This window comes from Labeo rohita, chromosome 9, assembly GCF_022985175.1.
Source record: "Labeo rohita strain BAU-BD-2019 chromosome 9, IGBB_LRoh.1.0, whole genome shotgun sequence".
Classification (NCBI taxonomy): Eukaryota; Metazoa; Chordata; class Actinopteri; order Cypriniformes; family Cyprinidae; genus Labeo; species Labeo rohita.
In genome coordinates, this window is record NC_066877.1 from 9,878,569 (window position 1) to 9,899,495 (window position 20,927).

Below are 20,927 nucleotides of genomic sequence, written 5' to 3' on the forward strand. Positions count from 1 at the left end.
CAAGTTTTTGTGTAAGAACATAATATTTTATTTTAATAAAAGAAGCCTGAGCCAACACAAAATCCTGCTGTTATGTTATTTTAGATTCTTTTAAAGTTCATTTAAAACGTATGTTTTACATGCCAGGATAAATGATCTTATACATTAGAGGACTGTTTGTGCTAAAAATGTATTATATTTTGATATTTGTGCCCATGTATATTTCACGGCAAGATTAATATATACAAAAGTTATGTTATGTCTTATATAGAAATAATATAATACTTTCAGTAATCAAGTAATTGATTCATAAATAACAATATATGAAGCAATATATGAAATGACAATGTCCCCAATTTATTAGTTTTAACAATATCAGCAAAATGCATATGAAGCAGAATGTGGCTTTAAGGCCAGTTTATAATGTATATTAGAATTTCTCATGGCTTTAGTATCATAAAAAGCATTTACCTATATACAGTATATACAGTTGAGGTCAAAAGTTTACATACACCTTGCTTAATCTGCAAAATGTTAATTATTTTACCAAAATAAGAGGGATCATAGAAAATGTGTGTTATTTCTTATTTAGTACTGACCTGAATGAGATATTTCACATAAAAGATGTTTACATATAGTCCACAAGAGAAAATAATAGTTGAATTTAAAAAAATGACCCTGTTCAAAAGTTTATTTGCACTTGATTCTTAATACTGTGTTGTTACCTGAATGATCCACAGCTGTTTTTTTTTTTTTGTTTTTGTTTTTGTTTTTGTTTTTGTTTGTTTGTTTAGTGATAGTTCATGAGTGCCTTGTTTGTCCTGAACAGTTAAACTTCCCTGCTTTTCTTTAGAAAATTCCTTCAGGTCACACGATTTTTTTGGTTTTTCAGCATTTTGTGTATTTGAACCCTTTCCAACAATGTATGATTTTGAGATCCATCTTTTCACACAGAGGACAACTGAGGGACTCGTAACTATTACAGAAGGTTCAAACACTCACTGATGCTACAGAAGGAAACATGATGCATTAAGAGCCAGGGGGTGAAAACTTTATGAATTTGAAGATCAGGTAAATTAAACTTATTTTGTCTTCTGGTAAACATGTAAATATTTCAGTAGCTTCTAAAGGGCAGTACTAAATAAAAAAATATATGATATTTAGGCAAAATAAGACAAATCTTCATTCTTTTCAAAAGTTTACACCCCTGGCTCTTAATGCATCGTTTTTCCTTCTGAAGCATCAGTGAACAAGGGACAAGGGACTCATGAACAACTATCACTAAACAAACAAACAAACAAACAAAAACACAGCTGTGGCTCATTCAGGTAACAACACAGTATTAAGAATCAAGTGTATGTAAACTTTTGAACAGGGTCATGTTTATAAATTCAACTATTATTTTCTCTTGTGGACTATATTATGTAAACGTCTTTTATGTGAAATATCTTGTTCAGGTCCGTACTAAATAAAAAAATCACATGCATTTTAAAATGATCCCTCTTATTTTGGTAAAATAATTAACATTTTGCAGATTCTGCAAGGTGTTTGTAAACTTTTGACCTCAACTGTACCTTACATTTACTTAATGTTTAACATGAAGTGAGCTCTTTCTATATTCTCTAGTAAAAGTGTTTTTTTTTTTTTTTTTTTTTTTTTTTTTTTTTTTGTGGTGAGTTTAGTTCCAAAAATAATAGCAGTTCAGCCACATTAACAGTGTCCATCCCTGTAGATCTCATTGTGGTTTCTTTGGCAGCCAGTGTGGTCCCTTCACCAAAGGGTGTTGCACATCACTGTTGTTCTGAGGTTCCCGTACCCATGCATGTGGAGACGACCGTGCCTTCTGCTCCTCACCCTCAGAGTCTTCATCACTATAGTTTCTCAACCTAACCGTAAGTCCTGAACGTCTTACGTTTGACCCCAGATGTGACCTCCTGTTGCCCCTCTGCTCTTCATTTTGCTCATCCACCATATTAACAGAGGAAGCTGCTTCCTTCAGAGTGTCTAGTGGCCGGAGAGGCATCCCTGCTTTAGATGACACTCTCTTTGGATACCTGATTTTGGGCCTGTTTGACGGGTAATCAATCTCCGATTCAATATCACCATCTCCTACAAAAACAAGAGTGTAGATTACTATCTATTTTACTGTCAGTACAGCAGTTTAAAATGAGTATAGTTATGAAAATCATTTGACTCACATCAATGTAATATTTAAAACCACTAGATAGCTTGACAAATAATGCAGTAGCCATATACACAACCACACTGACACAAACAGGACAAAATGCTGTTCTTGAACTTTATATTAAATAAATATAAAGTATACATATAAGCAGTTTTCAACATTAATAAAAAAAAAAAAATGTTTCCTGAGTAGCAATGATTTCTGAAGGACACTGAAGACTGAAGTAACTGGTACTAAAAAATGAAACGTGTATGTAATTTGCAAACTATATAAAATCCATCAGATACAAGCACTAGAGTCTTAGCTAGAGATACAGTGTATTTTCTCACCAGTGTGACCACGTCTCCCTGGAGGTAATCCAGAGTTCAGACTCCGACCCATGGGCAGAGACAAAAACTTCTGGGACATTTTTGCAGCATTCTGGTGTAAAAAGAGCAAGGAAAGGATCAATGATAGAAAATAAGACTCTCGTTTTCATATTTAGAAGCATAGAGGTCATTATGTATAACTTGGTGTTCTGCTTTTAGACAGCATTCTTTAGGTTTTGTTGTCTTATATCATTCTGTATAAATAAGTGCTCTCATTTATATAGTGTTACATACAGTGCCATGTAAGCTTCCAGCTCTGAAGCTGCGTCGTAAGCTTGTGTGCCGTCTCATCAGGATCTCTCTGGCTGGGATATCATTGGGTAATGCATGCTTATTGGTGTAAGACAATGTCTGTGAAGCATAATGGATAAAAAATATAAACTGTAAAACATCAAAAGGGACATTAGAAGCAGCAAAATAAGCATGAACAACTTTGATGTCCCACTGTGCAAAAAAACACTGAAAAGAAAATAGATACTTTGGACAATTTTAATAAAACCCACAATCATTTCTGCAGTCAGTAAAGGCAGTATGTGTCAAAATAAAATAGAAAATATAGCTGCAAGTAGCGATTACCTGTAATAATGCAAGCCTGTAAATCAATTATTAAAAAAAAAAAAAAAAAAAAAAGCATTTTTGGCAAATTCAGGTAATTTACCATAGAAATATTATGTTTTTTAATGGTTATGATTGTTATAGCGCCAGCTGTGGTCCGATCTCCTTAAAACTTTGTATGTTTGTTTAGAATCACCTGTCACTCTCATGTGCTCAGCAGGTTTTGTGAAGTTTTGAGTTTTCTTTTACACTTTATAGGATTTTGGGTAAATTTAGACAGGCCCCTTTTCTAAACAACCCCATGATAGCTTCCCAAAGGGTAAATTTCAACATTTTTGATAATTATTGGCCTGAACAGTCCAGAGAATTTTACTGCAGTGTTTTTTATTTTTTCAGATTGAGCGAAAAACCTAGGACTAGTTTACAAAAGTAAGTTTTCTAAATCTTCTCAATCATTTCACAAATTATTCGATTGACAGCAGTGATTCTAGAGGCAAGGCTGTCCAGAATGAGGAGCTCTATCGTATGATATGACTATCATGCGTATGTGTGAAAAATGTGTGAATATTCACTCTCCGGAGAGTCTTTCTCCACTGGTTTGGTTCCAAATGGGCGAAAACCTAGGACTAGTTCTCAAAAGTAGGTTTTTCAAAAAATGCAAAATACCCGAAAATTTTGAATTTGAGGTGAGTTTTGTCTGTTGTGAGCCAAGGATTCCACCGACATAAGACACTTGAGCCTGCAACGAACGGATTAGGAGTTATGATCAATTTACATGTTGTAGGCGGTGTGAGTACTACCATCCCACCAAGTTTCACGTCTCTACGACTTACGGTTTGGTCTGCATGATCAGTTGTACATGTAGATCACCATTCTAACAATTACAATAGGGTTTCAGCACTACGCACTTGAACCCCTAAATAGGCTGTTGTAATAATGCATTTTAAACAAATTACTCAGTTATTTTTTCACTGTAGGTCATACAAATCCGTAAACCTGGCACAAAACTGTTTGTTATATCTGATGTCGGTCAGTGATCTTAAAATACTTAATTTCTTTACTACTTCCTTTTTATTGAGCATTTGACTTTTTTATTCCTTTTTTATGGTGGTGTTTTTGTTTTTTGTTTAGCAATTCCACTATTGTAAGTTCACAACATTTCGTCATAACCCACCCTCTGTCTGATCTTGTACATGTTCTTTGACAAGAGTTCATGCATATTTGTCACATCAGATGACAAGGGCTTCTTCCTGGATTTTGGGGCATTCTTTCTTTCTTCGCTATAGTAAAAGACAAACAGAAACAGGAAGCAAATCACTGTGATGCTTCTTTGACCACAAAGCTTTACTGAAATGTCTGTTGTATAAATGTAAGCTACATTACTTCTAATTTCTGAGAAGAGGAGGACAGGAATAGAAGTGCAAAAAGGAGACATACTGCAATGAAATTAAAGAGGGAGCTGCACTGATGTCACCGGACATTTGGTCCAGTATCTCCATTGCGTTCTGAAGCTCCAGTTTCTTATATAGAGCCACAATGCTTGACTCGGGACGGTTATCACGGATTAAAATTTTGCGAATGATCCGGTTGTTAAACTTCATGAACCTGAGAACCCAAGAAATTAATAAATGTCAAAATCAGTATCACAGAGTACAGGATTTTGTATGTTGATATTTAACTCCCACATGAAAACTGAGTCACTGAATAAATGTCCATTGTCTGTTGAGATTTTTTTCCAAAATTACACATAGGGTAACAGCTGCAGTTGTAACTAATAGGAAATAGTCTTTATGACAGATACATTTACAAAGTCCTATGGCCGAAACTCTCGTCCACACATCAAAGCTGTAAGATCAGTCTAACTGGTGCCACATTTTTGGGACACTTGCGAAATGATAACAGAGAAAACTGGAAATATGACACTAAAATACTTGTATTAAGCTGCTGTCAGCAGAGAACTGTACTTCCATTGAAAAAGCTGTGTAGGGAAAAAATAACTCCTACTTGTCTTTCCAGTAGTAGTGACTCCATTGTCCACAAAGATCTTCTAAGCCGGCAACAGTGTGCTCCATTAACTAAAACACAGTAATGGCATCAGAACTAACTAAACTGATCTCGATTAAGCATGTTTAAATTAAATAAATGAAACCACTGACCAATGAAACATACCCTTTTGTGAATCTCAACATTGATGGTGTCCAGGTTTCGATTTGTCTTACGAACATTCATTAATTTTAGCAGGGGTCTTATAGTAATTCCCTGCGAAGAGAAAAAGAAGTTGGATTGGCATTTTTTGAAAAGAATAATACTTGTATTCAGTAAAAAGCATTAAATTGATCAAAAGTGACAGTAAAGACATTTATAATACAAATGATTACAATGATTTCTATTTTAAATAAATGCTGTTCTTTTAACTGTCTATTCATCTAAAGAATTCTGAAAAATGTATCACAGTTTCCACAAAAATAGTAAGCGACAGAAATATTTTCATCAAAAACATAAATTACATTTTAAAATATATTAAAATGGAAAACACTTGTTTTAAAAATGTAATAATATTAATTGGGGTCAACCGATATGTGTTTTAAAGGGCTGACGCAGATACAGGTCAAGTAGACCGGTAACCGATATATATGTTTTGTGTAAAGATGACAATTAATTTCACCCTTTTGTGAATCTCAACATTCATTAATTTTATAAGAGGTCTTATAGTAATTCTCTGTGAAGAGAAATAGTACTTGGATTGGCATTTTTTTTAAAGAATTAATACTTTTATTCAGGAGGAACCATTAAACTGATCAAAAGAGACAGTGAAGACATGATGTTACAAATTATTTCTATTTAAAATAAATGCTGTTCTTTTAACTGTATATTCATCTAAAAAATGTATCACAGTTTCCACAAAAATATTAAGCGGTAGAAACGTTTTCATCAAAGAAATAAATGAAACGTAAAAATATATTAAAATAGGAAAATACTTATTTAAAAAAAGGAATAATATGAATAGGGATCAACCGATTTTTTTTTTTTTCCAGGCTGATACGATACCGATTATTACAGATCAAATAGACTTATAACCGATATTTTGAACCAACATGCATGTCTGGTGTAAAAATGAAAATTATTGTCTAAACTAAGAATAACAAGGGATCTGACAAAAACATTTAAATTATTTTATTGGCAAATCGGTTTTTGAACCTGACCGATACCGATAACCATAAAAATGCTTACTATCTGCGCCGATAATTGGTCAAACCCTAAATATGAACATATGAGACTTCTTTCAAAAACATTATAAATTGTAATTATTTTTGACCAGTGGTGTATAAATTAACAATTTAATTAATAATTTAGTAATTAACTGGTATAATATAGGAAGTGTAAAGTTTCAATGGAGCTCAATGATATAGCTGTTGAAAAGATATAGTGGTGAATCAGCTACTAATGTGTTGTTGTATCAACAGTCTAGCAGCTCTAGGTAAAGGAAATTCCATCTTGTAAACATGGTTCATAGAAAGGAATTCTACTAGTTTGCACACAAGCAATCCTAAAATAAACTCATTCACTCCTGAGTACCTGAATGAACACTGTGAAGATTATGACGACAATCGTTCCTGTGATAAACAGCTTCTTATGACCAATGCTGTCTGGGAGAGTGAAGGCCAAGGCAAAGGACACGGCTCCTCTCAGCCCACCATAGGTCAAACCAAACTGATCTTTGAAGTTGAAAGGCGTTGTGCGGAAGGGGTTAATGATCTGCGTTAGCACCAAGATTCCTAAAGGGAAAAAATGTATATAGTTAGATTTGTTGACAATAATTTAAAAAAATATATATAATTTCAGGTGACAAGTCTACATTAGTAGTGTGGATTTTACAGGTTATATCTTTAGGTCAACAGGTGCAAGAATAGTCTCTCCTTTCTTAGTGGAGTTGATCAACATGCTGATTCATTCAGGAACGAAACAATTTATGAATTTGTATCATTCACTCAACTGATTCAGTCAAAACACTGATTCGTCCTGCAATGAAAAACAACTGTATGTTGCTGGAAAAGGGGGTGACTGATTCTGCTTTGATTGGAACTATTTCTGTTGGCAGAGTGAAAATGAGCATACTAACTGGCAATAGTGTGTCCATGTAAGTTACTGTTAATTTCTTATGTGTTGAATTGTTGTGTAAAAGCATTATGACTCTTGAAATCATGCTGTTTCGTGCAATATTGATTAGTAACCTATAACAATAAGAAAGCATCCTGCTGCTATAAAAAACTAGTAATCCAAGTAATTTGGGAATTCTTTAGAATCACAAATGATCTCCCATACCAAGGCCTCTCCAAAGCAGAGCAAACACCAGAGTAAAGAGGATGTAGCCCCAGTTCCATTCGTGCTCTGTTGTTATGGTAACAACACCCAGAAAAAAGAAGATCAGAGTTTCCGACACACTTCCAACCATCTTAATCACATGCCGAATAGTGGTGCAGGAGCGCTGGGATACATTCTCCTCAACGTAATACTTCATAGTCAAAGCACAGGTTACAATACTGTAGAAACAAGAACACAACGTTCAGGAAAAGCCAAAATGGAACTCCAAAAATGGTTAAGAGCCCTTACTTACGCCATGATGCTGGAGATGCTAAAGAGCTCAGCTATGAGGTAGGCCAGGTAGCTGTATAGGAAGATTATAAGAGGCTCGATCTCTCTCACTTTTCCTGTAAAGCGTGTGGTGAAGGCTGCCAAAAAGCCAAACAGTATGCCGAAAAACGTACCTCCCAAACCCACCACAAAAAACCAACCTATGTGCAGAAAAACTTCTCCGGCTTCAACTACTTCCATCACTGCTATATGATTGAAAAGATTATAGAGCACCTGAAATAGACAGTGAGAACTACTTAAATAATAAACAATCTGATTCACAAAACAACACAAAGGTGTGACAAAAATATGCTAAACTAATAAAATTAGAGGACAAATGTGATAACACATGCGGAACATCATAAAGTGTAAAACGTACAATAAAATGATCAAACCATTAAACTAAATTGGCTTATTTTACAGATATTCATGACATATTTTCCGTTTTTATGAAGTATATGTTTATTGAATTTAAATTTTGCCATCTATGAATGTATTAGTGATCATTAAGAAAAAAAAAGTAGTATTTGTTGTATTTATTTATGCAGAGTACTGTATGCAGCTAACAAAATTTCCATCATTAAGCAAGGAAAAAAACAATAATGTTAATATACAAGTCCTTCCTATTACTTCCTATTATTCATATTACTCTTCTCTTTACTATTCTGGTTAAAATGTAATAAAATAAGAAGTATAATCTTGCTTAAGTATTTGTTTTATGTCTGACACAATAAAGAAAGGTGAGACTGTTCATACACATTGTGTTTACCATGGTGTTTAAGCATAGTGTTATATCAAATTACCAAGTAGTTACACTGGCTTGTGCTGAGTTTTACTAGGGCAAGACTTGAAAGGAGATTTTATACAACCATATTTCTTTTGAAACAAATTGTGATGCTTAATTTACTCCCCCCATGTCATCTGAGACATTCATGTTTTTGTTTCTTCAGTCGAAAAGATATTAATGTTTTTGAGGAAAACATTTCAGGATGTTTCTCCATATAGTGGACTTCAATGGGGATGAATGGGTTGAAGATCCAAATTGTAGTTTCAGTGCAGCTTCAAAGGGCTTTACACAATCCCAGCTGAGGAATAAGGGTCTTATCTAGCGAAACGATCGGTCACTGTCTAAAAAATAAAAAATGTATATACTTATTCCTCAGATGGGATTGTGTAGAGCCTTTTGAACCTGCACTGAAACTGCAATTTGGACCTTCAATCCGCTGATCCCATTTAAAGTTCACTATATGAAGAAAAATCCTGGAATGTTTTCCTCAAAAACCTTAATTTTCTTTTCAACTGAAGAAAGAAAGATATGAACATCTTGGATGACATGGGGGACTTATACACTTTAAAAAAAAATGGTTCTTTAATGGCATTGATGCTTCCATAAAGAACCTTTAACATCCATAGAACCTTTATGTTGCACAAAAGATTCTTTATAGTGGAAAAGAGTTCCAAAATGGTTCTTCTATTGCATTCCTATGAAAACCCCCTTTTGAAATCTTTATCACTTGGTTTTCTACATCTACAATCCATGCGCATACATCACTTACCACAGTGACAGCATCATTGAACAGGCACTCTCCAAATACCACAATATAGAGCTGCTCATGTATGCTGATGTCCTCAAAAACAGTGAGCACAGCCACCGGTTCTACAGCTGAGATGATGGAGGCAAAGAGGAGGTTCTCCTGCAGGTTAATGTCCTGCACGCCAAAAGCCTCGATCTGGCAGATGGCAAACAGGGAGATGCCAATGCCAATGGAATTCCACAAGGTGCCAAAAACAGCAAACCACAACACTGTCCCGAAATTCTCAAAGAAAGGCCGAGTGGGCATGAAGTAGCCTGAGTCCAGAACAATGGATGGCAACATATAGAGGAAAAAGACGTTGGAGGTGAGCACTGCCGGCGGCTTCTCGTGCACCGAATGCATGATCCCCCCAACTATGAGACCAATGGAGATCAGCAAACACGACTCTGGCACCCATATTGTGATCTTATGGTAGATATGGAAACCTATTCAGAAAAAAAGCAAGACTTGTTACTTAGTACTTCATAATTAAAATTCTAACTGAACTATAGAATAAAGTTGCCTTTCTGACTAGATAAGTAAAGAAAAAAGCCTGTTGTAAACTGAGATAAGAAATGTTGCTGTAACAACCTGCATAGTGTTTCACAATCGAGTATACAGTAGTATCGAATAAATAAGTAGGCTGCTAGTAAAACTGGAATAGTCAGTACTGGACGGACTACTTGACTAGAAATTAAAACAAATACGCTACTAATAACATCAAAAAGTCACTAGCAGTTGGCCTAAAAGAATATGTGTTAAAACAGCTTGCCATAGAATGCGTAATCGCTCACCTATTTTGGCAAAGGACGCCAGTAGCACCCATAAAGTAATCTCAAACGGTATCTGAATGCGGGGATAGTTCAGTGTAAACACCGCTTGGGTAGTTTCATCAGGGTCAGGGTTAGGATGAGTCTCCTCCATCGGGCTCCAAGGAGGAATTTTAGATGGAGAATTCGGAGTCGGTTTAAAAGGTGCATCGACGTTTGCTCCGTATCCAAGAGATGCAAAAATTACGTACAAAATCAAAAAGCTAAAAGACGTCTTTTCATTCAAATTAAGCATCATGTTTTCTCAAAATACATACATATGCTAGAAGCTGATATATGAAACGTACAGTAAATATATAAAGAATTAAAAATACATTTTTAAAGTGTTCCCTTCATCTACGTCCAAGTTTAGTAAAGCACACTTATCGTCGCACTCTCTCGACTGAGTTTTGGCTCTCTGAATCTGGGAGCAGGTGTGTGGTAAGGTGGGGGCCGGTTGACGACCAGTGCCACACCTGATTTTTCTGTCCTTGCCTTTGAAATAGTTTCGCATACTCTAGTTCTCAGAAAAGACTTTTTAATGGAGGTAACCTGCTGCTCTCTTCCATAATAAACACTTCTGACGTAAAACTCCTACGGAGTAGTTTCACGAGCACTGTGTTCAAAATGAGGGTATTAGTCAGTGCATCTCCATTACAAACAAGAATCAATGCAGTTTCAGGCAAAATAGTGACAGCAGTTATTAAATAGAACTGTTTTAATTGGGAAAGCCTCTTATACTATGCTAATTTAATTGGTTTTAAAGAAGTAAGAATAATGATAGTAACTGAAAGCAGAACGTTGTTGTGAGTGAGGGCCTCTTTTTTGGTAATTGTCTGTTTACTCTACTTATTTTATCTTTCCAATTTGATGTAGTCAGCTTCAATATGTCCACCCTGTTAAGGGGAATTTGAAAAAAAAAAATAGAAATTCTTATTTGTAAAAGAAACATTTAAAAAAAAAAAAAAACTTTTTTATTTGACAGACCTTCAGTGTAAGATTTTTCCCCCCCTCAGATTTAATGGCTGATTTTAGGTCAAAGTGTACACTCAGGAAAAGTGTGTTAATTTTTATACCTAAGGTTGACCAAAATTATTTTTTACATGTTTTACATCTCCCTATCATAATTACACAATAATTGATTTAAAAAAATGGGTTACATTTTTTAAACATCTCCATCTGTCCAAAAGGCACAGGATCCTGGGAACGACCCTTTCCCCTTAACAAGGTGGACATGTTGAAGCTGACCAAGATAAAATAAGTAAAAACAGACAATATACAAACAGAGGCTCTCATTTGCCTTCCCCAGTTGTTGTTCCTCCAATGAAACAATGAATAAATTTCATTTAAAGGGCCAGTAGTCGAATATAACAGGATGGACGTGGACAATATTTTGAGGGACAAGCTAAAAATCTTCATTATTATTTTTTTAAATGAATTTAATACTTGGAATATATATATTAAAAAAATAACAAAGGAGTGGCTTCACAACAACTCCGTGACTGTTCTTGAATGGCCCAGCCAGAGCCCCGACTTAAACCCAATTGAGCATCTCTGGAGAGACCTAAAAATGGCTGTCCACCAACGTTTACCATCCAACCTGACAGAACTGGAGAGGATCTGCAAGGAGGAATGGCAGAGGATCCCCAAATCCAGGTGTGAAAAACTTGTTGCACCTTTCCCAAAAAGACTCATGGCTGTATTAGATCAAAAGGGTGCTTCTACTAAATACTGAGCAAAGGGTCTGAATACTTAGGACCATGTGATATTTCAGTTTTTCTTTTTTAATAAATTTGCAAAAATGTCAACAATTCTGTGTTTTTCTGTCAATATGGGGTACTGTGTGTACATTAATGAGGGAAAAAAATGAACTTAAATGATTTTTCCGTACCCACTATATATATATATATATATATAAGATTTTTTCTTGTTGTTTTTTTCTTGTTTTTTTGTATATCAGTACAAAAAAAAAAGTTGTTATTTATGTCAGAAAAGAAACATAGAAAAAAAAGATATTTAGTGGTTTAAAATGCTATAAAATGTTTAGAATTATTGAAAAAAAACCTAAATATGCTTAAAGTTTAGTTGTTATTTATGTCAAAAGAAACTTTAAAATGTATGTTGTTAAACATTTTTAAGGCAATAACATAATAAACTTTAGTAGGGACACAAAAGGCAATGAATCACACGGATGACCCACATCGTTTGTTTAGCTAACTGTTAAATCTTACATAATATGACAAAATAATGTGAGAAAAAAACATTTTATAACCATGAAGCCAAATATTAATTAATTTATTTATTTAATTATTAATAATTTTACAGAAATTGGCAAAAACAAAAAAAAAAAAAAAAAAAAAAAAAAAAAAAAACACAAAAAAACAAAGTCTCGACCTAAACTCGTGCATGTAATATAGCTGTGTTATTATGGCAGGTGTCACTGAATGTTGCAGAATGAAATAGTATACAGTAAAACGCCGTTACAGAATGTCATTTTCACTTCATCCACCTGCAGTTTATTATGCAGAAGTGCATCAGGCTGTATAACCGCTAGATGGGAGTCAAGGTCTTCCGTTACCGCACCTGTCACGCTCGTTCATGTCTGTAAATTGTGCATCAAAAACATTTTAACGAGGCGTTCTTTAATACACCCAGACGAATAAACCATTGAAAATACACATTTTCAAATTTTATTTGGACAAAGCATGCTGTCTGACTCACGCTATCTGTGAACGAGGCGGAGCTTTTTAGAGCAACAACTCTGACGTAATGCGCGGTGACGTCACATCAGGGCGAGTCCAGAATGCAGCGCAAGTGGACGAATTGCGGAGATCGCCGTTTATCAAAACGCTGGTCTGCATACTTCCTTTAAAATCATGGAGCATATCGGTGACTGAAACGTAAGTGATCCCTGCTACATTTTTTAAAAGCTGGTGTTGTTTGCAGTCTGGTCGTGTGGTAGAACATAGTTAAATGCTTGGAAGGAAGCACTGAAGGAAATGGATCAGTTTTCTTTTGACATGCACACAGTCGGTAATGTTGTGTGAAATTGTATGCGAGTGATGATTAGCAGATCGGGCGGTGTATTTTTATTACTATTTTTTTGGCATTGTAATACATAACGGAGGACGCATTCGTCCATTCAGTCGTCATCACGTTTTATATTCCGTCATGAGTGCGTTAACCCTGTGTCGAGATGTTGTCAGGTTTTGCTGCTACGTTGCAAGATGCTCCAGTAATGTTCCTGCAGGTGAAAGAATCAGTCAGGTTATAAATTGGCTGTTGACATTATTTACAAGGCCTCTTGAACACAGTGGAGATGAAAACCTAAACCTAGTTTCTAAAAAAACGGATTTTGCTTTATCTGTCAATGCAGGAGAAACAACTGTAATGAAATACACTCCACAACATCATCACTGTAGCTTCAACTCGAAACGAAACGCGAATCTCATTTCTGAACGAATGGCTCTTGGTCTTTTTAGTGAAATAATGCAAACATTCTTAAATAAAGCAGTCATTCTTAGTACTGAATAAATCTTACTTGCTTACTGAGCCGTAACTTACGAGAGTCTTGTAAACAGTGGCACTTTATTAAAATGAATGGAGTTGTTTTAGTATTTGAGTGTGGTGTATAATTAGGAACCGTTTTAAAGAACTGCATTTATGCCACCTTTATAGTATCAGAGAAAATATTTTAAACATTCTCTGTAAACAGTTTTTGCAAGAATTGTATTACGTTTTGTTATACAGTGTCACTTGATCCCTAGAAAACACATTGTATGCATAATCACATACTCTGAGTAGCACTTCTTGTGATTTAGTATTTATTTACTGTTACAAAAGTATGTTTTTATAGTATGGATGTACTGCATCTGTCATGTAGACCTTTCGCCTTTAATTGTGTTGCTTCACTGCCATTCACAAATTTTCTCCCTTGGCCTCATCGGATACTAAATTGTCCATTGGATGTGCACTCGAAGGAAGAGTTCACTTCTGGAACAAAAATTTAAAATTTACTTACCCTCTTGTCATCAAAGATGTTAAACAATTGGTTATTTTCTAAAAAAAAAAAAAAAAAATTGAGGTTAAAAAGTATATACATTGTAAATTTTTTAAATACCCTTAAGACATAAGACCCTTTTTCCTTTGCTGGGATCATTTAGAGCCCTCGAAAGCTGCATTTAAACTGCATTTTGTTAGTTCAGACTTGCGGGCACCATAGAAGTCCATTATATTGAGAAAAATCCTATAATGTCTTCCTCAAAAAACAATTTCTTTATGACTAAAGAAAAAAAGACATGAACATCTTGGGTGACAGTTATCTGTAAACTTTTGTTCTGGAAGTGAACTAATCTTTTAAGAATTTTCCAGACAATAGTAGGTCATTTAGGTACTCTGTTGACATACTGTTTTCCGCCTGCTACATAGTTCTAAAGTATGCGATCTTGCATAGAGCCAAGTTTCATGTACAGTATATCACACAACTGGATGATTCTTTGACAGCTCTGCTGACAACATTTGATTTGAAGCATGCGTTGTCACCTTTTTTGTCATTCAATGTTTTTATTGTAAAAACAGTGGCTCCTCATTGTAAAAACAAGGCTCCTCACTGAGTGTTTTCTGTAGGAGTTGTTCCTTGTACATGAAAGGTTCACTGTTTTTTAATACTCTAATCATTACCTGGATTAATGGCACCAACGACTGGTGAAGGATGCCAAACTCTTACCAATTATATAGCAGTCCACTAAAGCCTTTCAGTGAAAGATCTGGGTTATTAATGCAAAGATTAAAGGAGAAGTCCACTTCCAAAACAAAGATTCACATATAATGTACTCACCCCCTTGTTATCCAAGATGTTCATGTCTTTCTTACTTAAGTTGTAAAGAAATTATTATTATAATGGACTGATATGGTGCCCCGATTTTGAACTTCCAAAATGCAGTTTAAATGTGGCTTCAAACAATCCCAGCTGAGGAAGAAGGGTCTCATCTAGCGAAACGATTGGTTATTTTCATTTAAACAAATACAATTTAAATTACTTTTTATTCTTAAACACTCGTCTTGCCTTGCTCTTGTTGAACTCTGTGTATTCTGGCTCAAGACAGTTAGGGTATGTCGAAAAACTCAAGTCGTATTTTCTCCCTCAACTTCAAAAATCATTTCAAAATCATCCTACATCGCTGCAGAAGTACTGTCACTTGATCCCTAGAAAACACATTGTATCCATAGTCACATACTCTGAGTAGCACTTCTTGTGATTTAGTATTTATTTACTGTTACAAAAGTATGTTTTTATAGTATGGATGTACTGCATCTGTCATGTAGACCTTTCGCCGTTAATTGTGTTGCTTCACTGCCATTCACAAATTTTCTCCCTTGGCCTCATGGGATAGTAGATTGTCCATTGGATGTGCACTCTAAGGAAAAGTTTACTTCTGGAACAAAAAATTAAAATTTACTCACCCTCTTGTTATCCAAGATGTTAAACAATTGGTTATTTTCTAAAAAAAAAAAAAAAAAAAAAAAAAAAAAAAAAATTGAGGTTAAAAAGTATATACATTGTAAATTTTTAAAATACCCTTAAGACATAAGACCCTTCTTCCTTTGCTGGGATCATTTAGAGCCCTTGGAAGCTGCATTTAAACTGCATTTTGTTAGTTCAAACTTGCGGGCACCATAGAAGTCCATTATATTAAGAAAAATCCTATAATGTCTTCCTCAAAAAACAATTTCTTTATGACTAAAGAAAAAAAGACATGAACATCTTGGGTGACAGTTATCTGTAAACTTTTGTTCTGGAAGTGAACTAATCTTTTAAGAATTTTCCAGACAATAGTAGGTCATTTAGGTACTCTGTTGACATACTGTTTTCCGCCTGCTACATAGTTCTAAAGTATGCGATCTTGCATAGAGCCAAGTTTCATGTACAGTATATCACACAACTGGATGATTCTTTGACAGCTCTGCTGACAACATTTGATTTGAAGCATGCGTTGTCACCTTTTTTGTCATTCAATGTTTTCATTGTAGAAACAGTGGCCCCTAATTGTAAAAACAAGGCTCCTCACTGAGTGTTTTCTGTAGGAGTTGTTCCTTGTACATGAAAGGTTCACTGTTTTTTAATACTCTAATCATTACCTGGATTAATGGCACCAACGACTGGTGAAGGATGCCAAACTCTTACCAGTTATATAGCAGTCCACTAAAGCCTTTCAGTGAAAGATCTGGGTTATTAATGCAAAGATTAAAGGAGAAGTCCACTTCCAAAACAAAGATTCACATATAATGTACTCACCCCCTTGTTATCCAAGATGTTCATGTCTTTCTTACTTAAGTTCTAAAAAATAGAAGTGAAGAAGAATGATGTTATTTTTCAGTGTCTTGTGAAAATGAAAAGCCTAGAGCTTTGTTTCTATTCTCACAGGACATTTATCATGATATAAACTGATCAGACATTTAGGCCTATAGTTTACTCCACCATCTCTATTCAACAACCTCTCACTGCAAGAGGTACCCACTGGCCTTTACAAAGACAACTGATGCTGTGTAGGTGTAAAACAAATAGCTATTTTTCTCATGGTCTGACCAGTGCTACGACAGTTTATGAACCTCAAGTTCATGGATTTTTTATTGCGAGACAGATGCTGCCAATGACAAGTGCTTTGCTGTTATACTGCCAATTCAAGCATGAAGCCCAAATTTAGCACATATGTTACTCTCATCTCTGTAACTGTACTGCATGTCTCCTGCAAGTCAGTCTCTGTGTGGTCGTCTTGACTTGCTATGACATCTACACACCATTCAATTGTGTGTCAGAGACAGTGACGACACATTTTTCAGAGAGATTGGTTGCTCATTCATAGAAGCAGAATTTCGCTCAGCCAAAAGCAATAGTGTACGGTCTAGATGAAAGGAGAGCGTGGATAATCCTGTTCTCACCCAGGCAGTGACTCATCACTAAAAGGAAATGGCTGTTCATGATTGGTTTAATTACTGTTTATATGAATCCAATTAAAACAGAGATTAAACGGCTGATATTCTTCTTTGATTTTGGCATATGTAGGATTACAGTTCGTTTTATATTTTTAGACTTTGCTTTAACGAACCTATTGGAGACGCAAAGGTATAGTCCAGGCAAAAATGAATACTGTCAATATTTATTCACGTCATTCTCCATATTTGAACTGATGTGTCACTTTTGTTTATAGCACCAGTGACATTTGTCATTGACACGTTGATGTCGAACATGACGCAAACATGAAGGGTTGGGAGTCAATGTTTGAGTTTCAGATTTAAATTTTAATCTGTGCACAATATAAAATGGCTTCAGAAGGCTTATGCATGTGTTATATGAACTACTTCAATGGAGCCCTTTTAGAGTTTGATGTTTTTGTTTTTTTATGACAAAGAGCTGTGTAAAGATTCTTCTCTTGTCACAGAAATAATTATACAAATTATACAGAAATAATACAGCATAGGTTTAGATCGACAAGATGGTGAGTAGATATTGACAATTTTCTTTATTGGATGAACTGTCTGTATTAAAGATGGCCTTTTTGTCCTGTAGTCAAAAGACTTTGTCCTGATACATTTATGTGTATGAAAGTTGACAGATGCACCATTTTGTCTTTTTCTCTACAAAACAAAAATGGATAAAAATGGAAAAAACTCCAAGTCTACAATACTGTTAGAAAAATGATGTTTTTAAATGAATTATATTATATTATTATTATGTATTAAATGAATATATATTAAAGGCTTATTTATTATGACAAAATACAGTAATAGTAAAATAGTAATATTACTACAATTTGAAATAATTGTTTTTTATTTTAATATATTTAAAAATGTCATTTATTCCTGTGACGGCAAATTGGAATTTTCAGCATCATTACTCCAGTCTTCATTTTCACATGATCTTTCAGATATGCTCATATCTGATCCTTCGCATATTATTTTAATATGCTGATTTGACGCTCAAGAAACATTTCTTATTATAATCAGTCTTAAAAATAGTTTTATTAGGATTAGGAAATTAGGATTTACACTTCATCTGAAAGCTATAAATAAGATTTCCATTTCCATTTGTTAGGAAGGGACAATATTTGGGCAAAATACAGCTATTTGAAAATCTGGAATCTAAAGGTGCAAAATAAAAGAAAATATTGAGAAATTGCCTTTAAAGTTGTCCAAATGAAGTTCCTAGCAATGCATATTACTACTCAAAAACTAAGTTTTGATATACATGGAAATGGTAGGAAATTTACAAAATATCTTCATGGAACATGATCTTTACTTAATATCCTAACGATTTTTGGCATTAAAGAAAAAATTGCTACAAATATACCCGTGCTACTTACAGTATGAATGATTTTGTGGTCCAGTGTCACATATTTGTTGAATACTGTGATAAAATCATTATTTGATGAATTGCAAGTTCAAAATAACTGCATTTATTTGAAATAAAAATGTTTTGTAACATTATAAATCTCTTAACTTCTTATTATTTTAATGCATCTTTAATAAATACAAGTATTAATTTCTTTCATCTTGAGTGGTTGTGTATTCATGCATTAGTTTATGTACACAGGCCCACATGTAAAGAGCTGTTCATGCAGAAACACTCTCAGGCATGGATTCATTTCCTTTAAATGTTTATCACGCATATAATATCTCTACATAAATAGAAACATGACTCAGTTCTTGTCTTATTGTAGTAACTTTAGTAGCTTTATTTTACAGTTAATTTGGTGGCACGATTTCAGACACCAATGCTATGCTTATGAGGTACATCAGTATGTTTATAAACCAGGGCAGAATTTCCACACTCTTCTTACTGCTTTGTTTACACAAGGTGTAAATGGCCACTAATATCTGACCAAATGTTAGTAGGCCTCAAGATTCATCTCACTCTATTCTGTGTTTAGACATGAAAGAGTTATATAAACCTCCTTCATTGATTGTAATGCCTCCTCCGTAATATTTCCCGCCTCCGTTTTTCTTTTAGTTTCAGAGATGCTGAAAGTGTTGTCCATAATTACTTTAGATCTCCTTTGTTTGATTTCCCTGCCGAACTGTTTCAAATGATACAACACATTCAGAACTCTTTTGGTATTCTTTTTGTTCTATTTACAGTTTCCTGTCATGCATTTTGAATACAAAAACATAATAGACAGGCCCTTTCTTAAATAGTGCTCTTGATGTGTTGCAGATTTGCAATTTGTGTTTAAAAGTGTGCTCATGAGCACCCGCTTTATGTCCTTGATGGATGTTTTGTCAAGCCTGCATTGAATGAAACAGCACTGCAATAGCGCTATTGATTAGTAGGCCAGAATATGCAGGTCTGTAGCATGTATACATAGCTCTGCTGAGGTAACAGTAAAATAGAAAATCTCTGCTCATTGCTAGTCCCAGAAAGCTTAGCTGAAGAGAAAGTCACTCACACTTCCTGATTAAGCAAAAGGTCAGGATGTGGTTGTGGGAGACTGAGAACTGACAGTTTAGAGTGACACTGCAACAGCGTGCTGTGTGCCGACGGATTGTTGTGTTGTGTCCGTCACACATTATTTGCAAAAATAGGTTTTTGAAATAGGTCTTTCTGTGTGTAAATGGTTTGAGCTGAATTAATTGTAGATAATTGTGCAGAAGAAAAAGAAGAAAGATAAATATTGCTCTTCAGAAAGTGATGATGTCATCGTTATACAGTAGTTCCTAAATTCTGAAACAGGTGTTGGCCTTTGTCCCAGTGGCATGATGAGCCAGAAATAAATTCATCTCCCTTTATTATCACTGGAGTTGTCTAGATTGAAAGAATGTGACAATGGGCTTTCACCTGACAGATACCGTCTCTTTCTGACAAGGTACACAATGAATGTCTAAATTAATTTTTATTAGTGCTGTCAAGCGATTAAGCATGATTAATTGGATCCAATGTATGTGTGTGTACTGTGTATATTATGTATATTTAAGTATTAAAGGAGAAGTCCACTTCCAAAACAAAGATTCACATATAATGTACTCACCCCCTTGTCATCCAAGATGTTCATGTCTTTCTTTCTTCAGTCATAAAGAAATTATGTTTTTTGAGGAAAACATTTCTGCATTTTTCTCCATATAATGGACTAATATGGTTCCCCGATTTTGAACTTCCAAAATGCAGTTTAAATGCGGCTTAAACGATCCCAAATGCGGTTGTAAACAATTCCAGCCGAGAAAGAAGGGTCTTATCTAGCGAAACGATCTGTTATTTTCATTAAAAAAATACAATTTAAATACTTTTTAATCTCAAACAAGTGTACATTTTAAAGTTAAATTCTTCTATCTAATGCACTTTGAGAGTTCAAAATTAAGAGCTCCGACCCATCCTAAGAAAACTTAAGAACTTGAATTGGCTTGTACCTGAACATTAAAGTGTACTTGTGATATACTGTCTCAATCTAAATTACATTTGTATTGGTGTTTAGAAGCCAAACAAATTAGAATATAATAATAATAATAATAACAACAATTTTATAATTCCAGTAATAGCTATTCTGAAACAATTGCTCTGTAAAATAAATAAAAAATAATATTTCATAGGTATATTATTTTTGCTTTACACTACAGTGGGAAATTACAATACTTCTTTCCTAATTTCTACACCTGAAAGAGATATTTTGAATTTGGACCACAGTAACTTTACTCATTTAAACCACTAGCTGTCAGCAATTCATGCTGCACTTTTATTTAAGACAGCTTTTATTTTGATGGAAATGGCAGTAGAACTTTTATTTTGACGTAAAACTCAGACTTCAGTGAAAACAGGCTTACAAAAAGGCGTCTCACT

General features: G+C 34.5%; 2 protein-coding genes across 2 annotated transcripts in view; one reads left to right on the forward strand and one right to left on the reverse strand.

Annotated features, from left to right (window-relative positions):
* Positions 1-1,626: 1,626 nt before the first annotated feature.
* Positions 1,627-10,504, reverse strand: slc9a2 (solute carrier family 9 member 2). Its single transcript, XM_051119515.1, has 12 exons — positions 10,088-10,504; positions 9,276-9,739; positions 7,703-7,953; positions 7,411-7,628; positions 6,664-6,863; positions 5,257-5,346; positions 5,092-5,162; positions 4,525-4,692; positions 4,262-4,367; positions 2,767-2,883; positions 2,494-2,584; positions 1,627-2,088 (listed from the first exon to the last, which is right to left on the reverse strand). Exons 1-12 carry the CDS (start codon positions 10,359-10,361, stop codon positions 1,715-1,717), a joined length of 2,424 nt encoding a protein of 807 aa, XP_050975472.1. The 5' UTR covers positions 10,362-10,504; the 3' UTR covers positions 1,627-1,714.
* Positions 10,505-12,878: 2,374 nt separating this feature from the next.
* The window catches only part of inpp4aa (inositol polyphosphate-4-phosphatase type I Aa), a 34,164-nt gene continuing 26,115 nt past the window's right edge, over positions 12,879-20,927 (forward strand). Inside the window, 1 exon segment of the mRNA XM_051119094.1 lies at positions 12,879-13,002. The gene's annotated coding sequence lies outside the window, so the exon portion shown is untranslated.

What these genes read in the sequence shown, in the direction of transcription:
- slc9a2 (XM_051119515.1), bottom strand. Translation starts at nt 10,361, where the DNA reads ATGATGCTTAATTTGAATGAAAAGACGTCTTTTAGCTTTTTGATTTTG. An exon ending in GGCGTCCTTTGCCAAAATAG is followed by an intron (nt 9,740 to 10,087) that starts GTGAGCGATTAC and finishes TTTTCTGAATAG; the next exon opens with GTTTCCATATCTACCATAAG. An exon ending in TCTTCACAGTGTTCATTCAG is followed by an intron (nt 5,347 to 6,663) that starts GTACTCAGGAGT and finishes TTCTCTTCGCAG; the next exon opens with GGAATTACTATAAGACCCCT.